Source organism: Cibotium barometz, chromosome 25 (genome assembly GCF_041138505.1).
Source record: "Cibotium barometz isolate CiBa-2024 chromosome 25, ASM4113850v1, whole genome shotgun sequence".
NCBI classification, from domain to species: domain Eukaryota; kingdom Viridiplantae; phylum Streptophyta; class Polypodiopsida; order Cyatheales; family Cibotiaceae; genus Cibotium; species Cibotium barometz.
In genome coordinates, this window is record NC_141070.1 from 50,507,221 (window position 1) to 50,520,099 (window position 12,879).

Below are 12,879 nucleotides of genomic sequence, written 5' to 3' on the forward strand. Positions count from 1 at the left end.
CCTTACCAAGTAAATAATCAATCTGAAAGGTAAAGTGAGAGAGAAAATGCCACCATCGTAACTGGCAGGGAGACAAGTCCTCATGTGACTTTGTCAACAAGTATCTGAGAGATTGGTGATCTGTATGGATTTGGAGCCCCGAACCAATTTAATAGTGTCGCCACTTCTGAAGGGCATGCACCACTGCAAGCAGCTCCTGGTCATATGTGGAATACCGCAACTCATCACCACAGAGCTTTCGGCTCTCGTAGGCAACCGGCCGGGTGCCCGGCCGGTTGCCCATGCTGTTGCAGCACAACTCAGCATCATGGAGCTTTCAGCTCTCATAGGCAACCGGGTTCCCATGCTGCTCCAAGGCTACCTCCACTAGCGTTGCAGAAAACCGTAAAGGGCTCATCCAAATCTAGTAACCGATGAACACGAGCATATGACATAATAACTTTGAGCTTCTCAAAACATGCCTGTTCCATCGGAGTCCAATTAAATACCTGATCCTCCTTCGTAGCATCTGTCAGAGGATTGGCCTCCCAGGCATAATGCTCTACAAAACGCCAATAAAATACTGTAAGGGCGAGAAATCCATGAAGCTCGTGTACATTTTCTAGTATGGGCCACAAAACAATGTCCTCAATCTTCTCCGGACCCATATTCCATCTTCGGAGATGACATGTCCCAAAAAAGAAATTTTGACCATGAAAAACTCGGTCTTTTGAGGGTGAAGCCACAAATTAGGGACATCAATCAACCGCAAGGCCGTCTCCACATGCTTCCCATGATCATCTTAGTCTTGCTAAAGACCAAGATATCATCGAAGAAGCCAATGATGAAAATCCCAAGGAAAGGTTGGAAGGTCTGGGACATCATCCCGCTGAAGGTAGCTGGGGCATTTGATACTCCAAATGGCATCACAAGAAACTTGAACAAACCAAACAAAGTCTGGAAAGCCGTCTTTTGAATATTATCCGGGTGTATGCGAACCTGATGGTATCCGAATTTCAGATCCAGCTTGCTAAACCACTTCGCCCTTGCAAACTGATCCAACAAGTCATCAATGCGGGGCAACGGGAACTTTTTTTTGACCGTGAGCTTGTTGAATGCCTAGTAGTCCAAAGACAAACGTATACTCCCGTCTTTGTTGACCAAGATGACCGGATGTGAGGAGCTCAGACAGATCAAGCCTTTGGCCAACATTTCCTCCAACTGTTGTTTGAGCTCTGTCATCTCGAGACAACTCATGTGGTATGGGGCACGTGATAGGTACTCTGCACGAGGAATGAGATCAATATGGTGGTCCTCGGGCCGTGCGGAGGTAACTCCTCTGGCAAATTGGCATTGAACAAGTGTCCATGCTTGTCCAAAATGCGCCGTCTATTTGCCACCAAATCCTCCAAGTCGTCTGGTTGAATAGCACGGACACATACCATACATGTATGACCACCCTTGCGTACCACCCATAGGGTGGATATAACTGCAACGGGGCGTGTGTGAGACAATAAAGACTCCCCAATCACCTCCAAGGAGTTGTCAAAAGTATCCTATAAAGTCAACATGTGCTCCCTATGGTCGATCACGCTTGCATGATCATACAACCATTGGTGGCCTAGAGTAATATCCACTTGATCCAAAGGTGCCACCTTGAACGTGCGACGTTCAAAAAACTCCCCAAAAGCCAAAAGAGCATTCTCCAAGGTCTATGCAGCCTGAAACTGGTTTGATTTCTTCCGCTTGCCTCTCATGGCGGCAGCTAGGACTAGCCACCGGTGTCCACAGTCATAGGCAACTTCAACCATTCAACCACATGGTCTCTAATGATGTCCTCTAAGGATCCTTCATCAAAGAGTATGGATACTAGATGTCCATGAAGCACCTCTCGGCACATCAGCGTAGCATGCCGGTGAAGGACCATTGAGATCCTCCCAGGCCGGGTCAAGTGAAGAGTAGCTAGGGTATTGGTGGGAGGGGGAGTAGATGGTGCTAGTGTCATAGATACTGCCGTGGCAGACAAACTGGTCTTCTCCTTGGACTTCTCCTTGGACTTCTCCTTGCCCTTATCATTCTGTGTGTTCTTTGGACAATCCCTTCCAATATGCTCGGTGGAAAGCATCCTTGGCCTTGGTGGCTACCCTTGTCTTGTGTTGTTGAGTACCAGACTTGGAACTCTCCCGTGTCTCGAGGGTTGTAACAAGATGAACCACATCTGAAAGATCATGCGGCCAATGCGCACGAACGTTTGCGTAGAAAGACGGTTTCAAACCATCCACGAATTGCTCGACCTGCTTCGACCGTCGGATAGTCCTTGGGAGTATGAGAAAAAGCTTCTAGAAACAAGCGAGATAGTTGGTTATTGATTCACCATGTTTTTGGGTAAAACACTCACATTGTTTCTTCAATTCGCATTGGTAATCTACGGGAATAAACTGCTTCAAGACGGTGTTACGGTAAGTCATCCTAGCAAGACACAAAGTGATGCCTCAAGTGGTCTTCCCAGGCGGCACCCCTCGAAGCCGTACATGCCAAACGGAGCTAAAAAATATATGAACCACCTGTTGCTACCAACATGGCAGCCATCTCATGGGTCTAATTGGTGATGACTTCTCCATTCATCTTCCTGTTCAATTTGGGAGGCTTAAGAAGCTTCAATAATTGAGCTCGTTCCTCACGAGACATGGAGGAAGAACTCAGCCCCGATGTCGAGCCGATGAAGGCGAGCAGGAATTGTCCGAAGAATTTGGTGGAGAGGGACTCTGTGAAGGAGAGTGTCGGTGACGTTCGCCATCTTCTAAGCGCGGAGTTTAGCCTTTTGCTCAAGGACGTTGCTGCCACCACCCGTTGCCTATGCCAGCTGTTCAACGCCAACTACTAGCTACCTGTGAGGCTGCGCCACTGGCCAGTGCTGTCTCTGCCAAAGACCACCTGGCCATTGGGAGGCTTTAGAAGCTTCAATAATTGAGCTCGTTCCTCACGAGACATGGAGGAAGAACTCAGCCCCGATGTCGAGCCGATGAAGGCGAGCATGAATTGTCCAAAGAATCTGGTGGAGAGGGACTCTGCGAAGGAGAGCGTTGGTGGCGTTCGCCATCTTCTAAGCACGGAGTTTAGCCTTTTGCTCAAGGACGTTGCTGCAACCACCCGTTGCTTGTGCCAGCTATTCAACGCCAACTACTAGCTGCCTGTGAGGCTGCACCACTAGCCAGCGCTATCTCCACCAAAGACCACCTGGCCATCGTCGCCTTCTAAAGCGCCGCCAACTGAACCGCCTGCGCCTGCCTCTAGCGCATGTGTGGTGCCACCTAGCCACCTGCTGGGCCAGCTCTGCCATTTGTTCTGAACCTCCACCAGCCACAACCTACCTGGCTACGCCATCTGAGGCGCTGCCCCTTTGCCTGGCTGTGCCTCCTGCTTGTGCCGCCTTCTGCCTATGTATCAGCGCCACCTACGCAGTTGACCTGTTGCTGTACACCAGTTGTTCTGCTGACCGTACTATACGGTACACTACCAGCACTGACTGTGAGCTGCTCCGACCAATTGATTTGAGCCGAGCATCGTACAGCTGATGGCTGTCTTATTGCCATTTGTTCTAGAACCTATCTTTACACCCTAGAACAACCTTTTTGAGGATTGCTTCTACTCCGGATTGGGCACTAAACATCATACACCTCGTCATCTACATGAATCTCAAGTGTACCTTTCTTACAAGTTTGAAGATTTGGATTTGGATTTGGACTTGGTTTTGACTTGGATTTGGACTTGGTTTTGACTTGGATTTGGACTTGGATCTGGACTTGGACTTGCATCTGGACTTGGATTTGGATCTGGATATTGGATGTGGTACTAGTCCGGTGAGAGATTCTTGTGGGTCATCCCTGTGGTGTGCTCGACATCAGAGATCTCATGCCTCGACATCGACTCCGACTTGGGTTTCTACATCGGCATATTTGTTTGCTTTTGTATTAATTGGTTGTATTGATCCTGGCTTGCGAGTCCGTGGATTGTTCTTGAATAAATTCTTGACCCTCCTGTCCTGTACTTATTGCACACCCAGATTCAGCTTTTTAGTTCAGTACTTTTTCATTTTGTTGGGATGACAGAGGATACCCCACATAGGTACACTGATTTGTCTCATAGGCCGAGTTCGGTCTTTTGGAAGACGTTAATAAAATCTTTCTTTCTTTCTTTCTTTCTCGATCTTATCTCATTGTATTTCTATCTCTTGGATTCTGTCACGGCACGCCCCGCTAGGCTTACAGTGGTATCCAAGCAGGATTTCTCTCGAAGAAAATTTCTTGGGGTGACAGAGCCATGTCGAGAGTAGAGGGAAACCAAGGGCCTAATGAAGGGAACAACTATGAGGCCGATCCAAGACTTCAGGATGGGAACCAGCGTCGTCGATTCATTACTCATGAAACTGCAGCCATGTCATCAGAAGAGTACCATGATTTTCAGCAATTCAGGCGTTTGCTCAGAGATGAAGAATTCCTTGCCTGGAGAGCCAAGAGGGAACAGGAAAAAAGAAGGGATTAAGTGTTTCAAGATTTCATCAAGGATAGAGCCAGTGAAGCCGAAGGAGTTGAAGCTGCTAAAGCTTATCTTCATGCCAAAGGAGTCACCATTTTAGAGGGATCTAGAGTCACCATTTTAGTGGAGGAGACAGGGAGGCTATCCATAGGCTTGCTATCTCAGATGCAGCTTCTTCAGGACAAGCAAGTGAAAGGAAGGCTAAGGAGCCTACATCAACTGGCAAAATGGACTTCAAGCCAGGAGAGAACGCTGTCAAGTTTGATGCTTTTTATCGAAAAAGAGATACACAAAAAGCTTTATCTTTTGTTAAGCAATTTGATGCCGCTTTTGGAGGAGAGGACTTCAGTGAAAAATCCAAGCTTCGCATGGTTCGCATGCACTTGAAGGATGACGCCTTGAATTGGTGACTAAAAGTGGTACAAGAAGAAACCGAGCCAAAGACATGGACCGACTTCAAGACTATGTTCAACAAGAAGTTTCTTCCCGCAAACTTTGAAGCGGATGTGCAAAAAGAATGGGATGAGGTAAAGTAGAAAGTCAGTGAGAATGTGGCAACTTACCTTCACAACTTTTCAGCTGTTTCATTGAAGTTTACTTCTTATACTCCTATCCCACCGCTAATGGAAATGCGAAAGTTTGTGAATGGACTTCAACCAAAGCTTATGCAAGCAGTGTATATGGCTGGTCCGAAGACTTTGGAAGAAGCCCAAGACAAAGCTTTGCAAGCCGAGGCTTTGTACATGCCTTGGATGGAGGACAAGACAAAGAATGACAATCGGGATCCACCTCAAAAGAAGAAGTTTAAAGACCGATCCCCATCAAGAACCGAGTCTCAAGAGAAGAAGGATGGGAGTGGGGACAAACCTCCACTTTTTGAAGAAAATTGTCCCACAAGCAACGTGAAGAATATGCCAAAGAAGAGAAGTGTTTCCAATGTGGAAAGAAGGGACATATGGCTGTAAATTGTCGTGACAAACCAGAGCAAGAAGCCAGAGGGACTGAAAGACGATCAAATTGACTTTATGCCAGGAAGTTTGTCAAGTGGTTTGCAGTGGTGGCTAACCCATTTCAAGACTTGAGAAAGAAAGTCGTGGGATCTTTGTGGACCAAACTTGCTTTGAAGCATTGAGATTTTGTTCTTGTTTTCTTTGATGATATTGTGATTTACTCAAAGGATGCAGCTGACCATGAAGCTCACGTCCGTAAAGTTCTTGAGATTCTAAGGAAGCACCAACTCTTTGCAAAAAAGAGCAAATGCACTTTCTCTGTCGACCATGTTGAATACTTGGGCTTTCTGGTATCCAAAGACGGAATTTCTCCAGATTCCACAAAAGTCCAAGCAGTCATAGATTGGCTGTCTCTACATACGAATGTGCATGCCATAATAAAAATGATCAAAGGCTCGACCAAGAGAGCAGTCAAGATCCTGATGAGGAATATAATTAATCATCATAATAAACACAATCAAAGGCTCAAGTAGTAGAGCAGTCAAGATCTTATGACGAGGAAAACAATTCCTAAGAAGTTCTAGACATCAAACGATGGACTCTGAGATCATACCAAATGTAGTCCGTAGAGAAATATCTCTCTCAACATCTAGCCAAATGAGAATGAGGAAAGACAATGGTCAAAAAGTTCCTCTTGAAATTTGAGTATTATTTGTCATTGGATGCAAAATGGATGCCAGAGGAATACTTTAAGGACTATCCAGAGATACTTCGAGCATATGATGGTCCAGATGAATTTGAAGTACAGGCATAGCCGTCTTGCGAGCAAGATAGATTCAAGAGGGAGGGATTGTACCTCTACCCTCTTCATTGTATATATATTGGAATGGAATTGATCATTATCTTGCTTATATGATGGTTACTTGGACATGCTCTAGTTTGGGTGGCAACAATGCCAAAGAGCCCAAGGAGCAAGATTTGTATTTGGATGGGGAACGATGTCAGAAAACCCAAGGAACGAAATTTGTATATAGGTGGCAACGATGCCAGATGACCCATTGGACGGCCTTTGTGCCAGATATCTTGGACTTCATAGTCGGGCGGTTATGGCGACCAGATGGCCTAGATGACTATTGATGAACAGTCGGGCGGTCATTGTGACCAAATAGCCCAGATGACTGTGTTGACTTCATAGTCGGGTGGTCATTGCGACCAGAAAGCCTAGATGACTGTATTGGATTTCATAGTCGGGTGGTCAATGCGACCTGATGGCCCGGATGACTATTGATGAACTCTCGGGCGGTCCTAGTGACCAAATGGCCTTGAGGATGGACTGAGCGGTTTCCTTCGGGAGCCAAATAGCTCGACACTGGTTTCCAATGAAACCAGACAAGACAATCCATGAACTGGAGGATCATTACTTGTGCATTGTATACTGATGTATGTTTGAATTTCTTTGACTTTGTGTGCAATGCTTGGATTTATGGCATGTGATAGTCCACTGGGGTCCAGACTACTTGGCTAGTAACTGGAATACCCAGTAGACGCAAATGATGCAAACTTGTTTGTTGACTAGCTTTTGTCTAGTTTTTGCAAGAGAGGTAAGTATGCATTTATTTATCTAACACATGTGATAGGCCATGAAGACATACCATCAAGAACAAAGACATTGGTTAAAGAAAAGGCATAGAGATGTTTCCAGATGAGCAGATGACACCATAGATACGGGAAAAGACCAGATGCATAAGCTCACGAGACAGGGCTAGTACTTGAAACATATGGATGGACTTGGAACATCTGAATATATGGATATTCTTGAAACACTTCTAATCCGTAGTTGAGGACAACTGCGATATAAGAGAGAGGGAATGTAACTATTTGGCCCTCCTAGCTCTATTTTACATGATGGAAACCTTGCCCACACACTGGACTAGTGGAGGAAGGCATGAGGATAGGGACCATAAGGTTTGCTCAAGAAAAAGTGCCAGTTTTAGTCAAAAAGCAGAGAAAAGCAAAAAGTCAAACTGAGTTGACTGCGAGCCAGGGACATCCGTGGCAAGAGGAGATTGAGCCGGACCAAAAAGCAAAAAGCCGCTTTTTCAAAAAGCAGCTCTAAGGCCAAAAAGTAAGCCTTGAAGCTAGAAAAGCAAAGCACAAGAACTTTGATAAAAGTTGGGTGATATTTTATTATTAAAAATAAGAGGAAAGCAAAGTGAAAATGCCAAAGAAAAATCATGATAACTTTTTGGGAAAAAGCAGGATCCTCTCCTGAAGTATAAAAGAAGCATGAACCCCTCTTGAAGCACCATGAACAAGATTGTTGAAGAGTAAGGATTCATCATCCACTACTTCAGGATCCTCTCCTCTAGTATAAAAGAAGCATGAACCTCTCTTGAAGCACCATGAACAAGATTGTTGAAGAGTAAGGATTCATCATCCACTACATCATCATCAAGGCGGCGTGGTCATCTTCATTGAAGTTATCACCATTGTCATCAAGGTATTGAGTCCATCATCGCCATCTTCTAAGCGTGGAGTTTAGCCTTTTGCTCAAGGACATTGCTGCCACCACCTGGTGCCTGTGCCAGCTGTTCAACGCCAACCACAAGCTCCCTGTGACTGGCTGCGCCATTGGCCAGCGCTGTCTCTGCCAACAGAATCAGCGCCGCCTCTTCCATCTGTGTGGCTGCGCTTGAGCGCTGCCACCTGAGATGCCAGCTGTTGCTGACGCTGCTGCTGCCTGAACCTCTTGCGCCCATCAACTCCACCAGCGCTTGTTGACGCCGCTCGCTGATCGGAGTTTTGCCGCCTGCAGCCAGTGCTGCCAGCCTGTCTTCTCATACACCATGACCACCTCACGGTCCTGTGATGATCTTTGTAACCGTCATTCCAGCTTCTGTAGTCTGATAGGGTCATCCAGATCAAGTTGTGGGACCAGGCGACTCCCTGTACTGGCATTGAAGTTCCCAAGCAGAGGTCTTGTTGAAATGACATTCTTTACATTTTTTAGAGGTTCTTTTTTGAGCTGAACAATGACATGTGTTTCCTATCAGACAATGGAGATCCAAATTCAAGAAGAAGATATTGCCTGCAAGGAAAAGTTGGAGCAAATCCTTATAAAATGGCAAGAGCTAATGTCATGTAAAGCTCCCCAAGAGCTTGCCCATTACATTTCTGAGCAGTGCAAAGTATGGTGACTATATCACTTTTCCTTGCAATGGTTCTATTGAAAAATATGTACACTGATTTTGTCTCTATCATGTCTCGTGTAGGCATGTGATGACCTGATCAAGTCCAAAAAAGCTCTTGTTGATATGATTCATGGAGAGTTGAAGGTCATTGATGAAGATTACCATAGAATGTTTCGTCAACAAGCAAAGGATGTTGATATGCTTGTTCTTAGCATGGGTTCTCAGGTCATAGATCTTCACAATACTCACATTGAAGAGCTGTCCACAATTGAGAGCGACTTTCTGGCACAACGAAAAGATCTGTTGCTGAGGTTGCTGAGCCGAACCTGCAAATAAATGTGTTGTACTTATTCTTCCAGAGTATCATGGCACCTTCCACACTGGCATGTCTGTTGCTAACCTCTCTTTTTTAAGTGGGTAATTGCACAACTCACAGCGGGGTGCTCTCGTGGGGCTAACAGTTAGAGCGAGATGAAAGCTTTTAGATGTCATTATGATAGGGATGGTCCCTTGCTCCCTCCCTTTCTCTGATCGTTTGTGGTAGAGCCTTACATGAGATATTTCTTGAGGGAGGCTAATGCTTAATGTTTGAGAAGTTTCTATCAATTAAAATATTTGAAAGAGGGATTTTTTAATATTAAAGGTTCAAATTTTGAGAATTACTAATGCCACTAAGTATGTTTTACTATTTTTGCGGTCATTATTTCAAGTAACATGGATGTTTATCTTAATAGAAACAAGGTAGAGATAGATGCTTTATTGAAGAAAGTTCGAACCACGGAGAATGTAATAAAAGATAACTTACTGAAGAGGATAGAGGATTATACGAAGTCACTGGATACCATCCGGACACAGGACAACGAAGATTACAATCTTCTAAAAGTTAGGCTTGAAACAGATATACAAACCCTGGAGCAACATCTGGAATCCATGGGGGCAGCCTATCAACTGAACACGGAGAAGCTGGATTACAACTATGCAGTACTTGTTGAGAGGGACCATGATAACTACGTTACTGCTGGTCAACAGAAGAGAAAGCTCACCAAACAACGTGATACCCTTTGTACTCTTAAGGGACGACATGGTGACTATGAGAAGCGTTTCCTTTTGCAGAATGGCAAGCTTTCAAATGATTATGAGAAGATCATAAGGCTGCTACAAGACCTGCAGAGTAAGGAACACCAGCTCCAAGCAGCCCAAGAAAGACAGCATTGGGAGTTTCTCCACATGCATCACCGCTCTCTTGCAGTTCTTGCAAGTAAGCTTCTTCAGGTATGAAAGCACAGTGTTGGTATTCATGTAATGGCACGTGCATAAACTATGCAAGAAACCAAGCATAGGATAGGGCCTTGGCCCTTGGCATGTTGCTTTGACCTTCCATTCTGGGGATTAGAGTGCAACTGCTTCAAAGTGCCTGAGCCCCAGAGGGCATAGCAAAGCTTTCTAAAGCGAACTGGGTTGGCCAGAAAGGAGAAAAGGGTTTTTGGGCTGTAGTCAAGTGAACCATACCCCTGTTAATTTATCTGCCACCATAAACATTTGCTGGAAGTTGGTAATCTCAAATGGGTACAGTAGGGAAATAATGATATGCTTATGGGCAATTCTAATTATTCCTCACTTCTGGGGGGGGATTTGGCAGGCTGACAAAATGATACATGAGCAGCAGCTAGGTTGGCTGTGGCGTCCTCCACGCAAGGATATTTTTTTATCCTTTGGATCTTGTATCTCACTAGAAGAAAAAGGACAAGAAGAACATGTTCCTATTAGGTTTGAATCATGTCAAGTTTCTTGTGAATTGAGCGATAATATGCAAATCACACAATCAGATGACCAGATCAAAACAGGTGATACAGTTGATGAGCTTTCTCATTTGTCTTCCAGTATGTTTCCCATATTGTTCTTTATTATAATCTTTATAGAAATTGGCATTCCTGTTAATTGGATATTATGCTACAGATGAAGGTACAAGGAGTGGTGTTATAAGATACTCTCCAAAAGATCTGGCAAGTTATCAAGCAAAAGCAGGCAAGATTCCTAGTATCGTGGAGATGGAAAAAACTTGGAGAAGCTATAGTGAGTTGATTTCTCCCAAGGTGCTACATGTATGGGCTGCCTTTTCTGCAGCATTGGTGAGCTACAATCAAATTTTGAAGAATCGGTGGGTGCTGAATCACGTCTTTTATAGTCACATTCAAGTTTAAATGGCATGGTTTCTACCATTATATTTGAATCTTAAGTACACTAACGGATGTCCTCGACTATGAAGGGTCATTGACCACCTACCATGTAACCTTATTGTCCTAATGTTGAAAGCATTCATCAGATCTTTTGTTGCACACGATGAAAGCATGTTGCCATGCTGATTATGATACTGAAGTGCTCCCCCCTCCGTTACTTCACCCAACAGGCTGGCTACTGCTGCATCTCATCATCTTGTATGCATTTCTGCAAAGAAAATTGGTCAAAGCTAAGCAAAGCTAAGCAGACTGTTTATAGTAGGTTGCATATCGACCTGAGAATTGTGATCAATAGAGAACATAGAAACATAAACCCCCTCATCATTACCACTAACCATTTGGGGGCTGAAATGGTCTGTTTAACTGCATATCCTTGCCGTCTTGGATTTTGATCTGCTATCTTCTTTCTACATTGGTTTGGGAAGTGGCCATATCCTTGCTGTCTTGGATTTTGATCTACTTTCTTTTTTCTACATTTGAAAGTGGCCATATTTGCCAAAATATTTGCAATTTCCTTTTTTGTAGCCCACTGCTTTAGCCACTACTGGAGGGTGATACAGTATGGTTTTGTGGTTCCTCCAACTCATCCAACTCATTAAACAGAACAGTTGACCAACCTTGGATCCTTCTAGCCTTGAAGACAGGTCATATAGGGTCATAGGAACAGTTAGTGAGAAAAATACTTTTCCTAGGGAAGCAAACTCCATTTTAATAATTGTTTGTGACAATGGACTGCAGAGCAAAGTTAATGCATGAAGTCTATTTTCTTTCTCAAGAAAGGAACCTTCTCCAAGGGGCATTGGAACATTGCATGTCTTTCAAGGTATCTCTCTGCTCCACCTAAATTCTTAGAATAAATTGATATTGTGTTAATTCTTTCTATCTTTAGTGGTGCATATGCCCTATCAACTACCTTTTTGTTGCAATAATTCTTTTTGTTTATTATGATCCTTGGTGCTAGGCTTCATTATGGTTGAGTCTGCCTTGTATCTCTAGAGCTCTGATAGAAACTCAGTACACAGACCTTTGTATGAATGTATGTTGTGTGTGTGCGTGGGGGGGTGTGTATGTGGGAGCATATATTGATACCAAGTTCTACACCCACTATTGGGCACTGATGACGTTAATGGGGATGTCGTAGTATCTAGTCCATACTATGCATGATGGATTTAATGGTTTATTGTCTTGTGGATGACTACCATGAGGTTATAAATTGCACTTTCTTATAAGGTGAATTTGGGCATGTTCCTGGATTCATCTAGGTATATATATATAATAAATTGATCAACTTCATTATTTTCCAAACATGATATTATTAGTTGTGCACCATCATAGTGATAAGAAAATGGTTAATTTTATATGTCAACAACTTCATTTTTTCCTTGTCATTACATGTCTCAAACAAAACTGTCAAGATGTATTTTTTAATTTTAAAATTGTTTTTTTAATATGGAATTATTGTACAGGCGGTGGCTCGAAGCATGGTTAAATCATGAGACATATTGAGTGTCATAGCTAAGTCATGAGAAAGCTTTGAATTATTGAGCATACAAGGATTTTAAGTTTTTTGTGGAAGATGATACTTCATGAACTCACATGTAAAGAGGTGAACTTGTACAAAGCCATCTTGGCATTGTGTTGGTTCAAATGATTTAACTCCATGGTAAAATTGAAAACTTCGTAATCAACTCCATGGTAAATTCTAAAAGTAGTGTTTTTGAAATAGAGTACTACTGCTAATGTAATATATATCTTCTTCTTCTTTTAAGAGAATGATGCATGTGCACGAAAATAATCTCTCTCTCTCTCTCTCTCTCCACACATCCACCTATGCAAGCACACATATATATCACACACAATGGCCATGTAAAGTTCTTTGAAAGAGGGTAAAATAAAGATACTTTATATATAACAAGGTGATATGTAAGGTTGAGCATTTATGTGATCAAAGAGGACACATATATAATAGATACATTTGGGTCCATA

General features: G+C 43.5%; 1 protein-coding gene across 3 annotated transcripts in view; it reads left to right on the forward strand.

The window, feature by feature from the left end:
* LOC147624692 (dynein regulatory complex protein 1-like) overlaps positions 1–12,633 on the forward strand; it is an 80,822-nt gene extending 68,189 nt beyond the window's left edge. For 2 of the 3 annotated variants that reach the window (XM_086819729.1, XM_086819728.1), the window contains exons 6-12: positions 8,519–8,653; positions 8,738–8,967; positions 9,391–9,928; positions 10,296–10,500; positions 10,613–10,814; positions 11,632–11,716; positions 12,360–12,633. In XM_086819729.1, the coding sequence (XP_086675855.1) occupies positions 8,519–8,653; positions 8,738–8,967; positions 9,391–9,928; positions 10,296–10,500; positions 10,613–10,814; positions 11,632–11,716; positions 12,360–12,389 (1,425 nt within the window). In that variant the 3' untranslated portion in view covers positions 12,390–12,633. The remainder of the gene's footprint in view (positions 1–8,518; positions 8,654–8,737; positions 8,968–9,390; positions 9,929–10,295; positions 10,501–10,612; positions 10,815–11,631; positions 11,717–12,359) is intronic. The other variant, XM_086819727.1, reaches the window with a different exon arrangement.
* Positions 12,634–12,879: the final 246 nt, after the last annotated feature.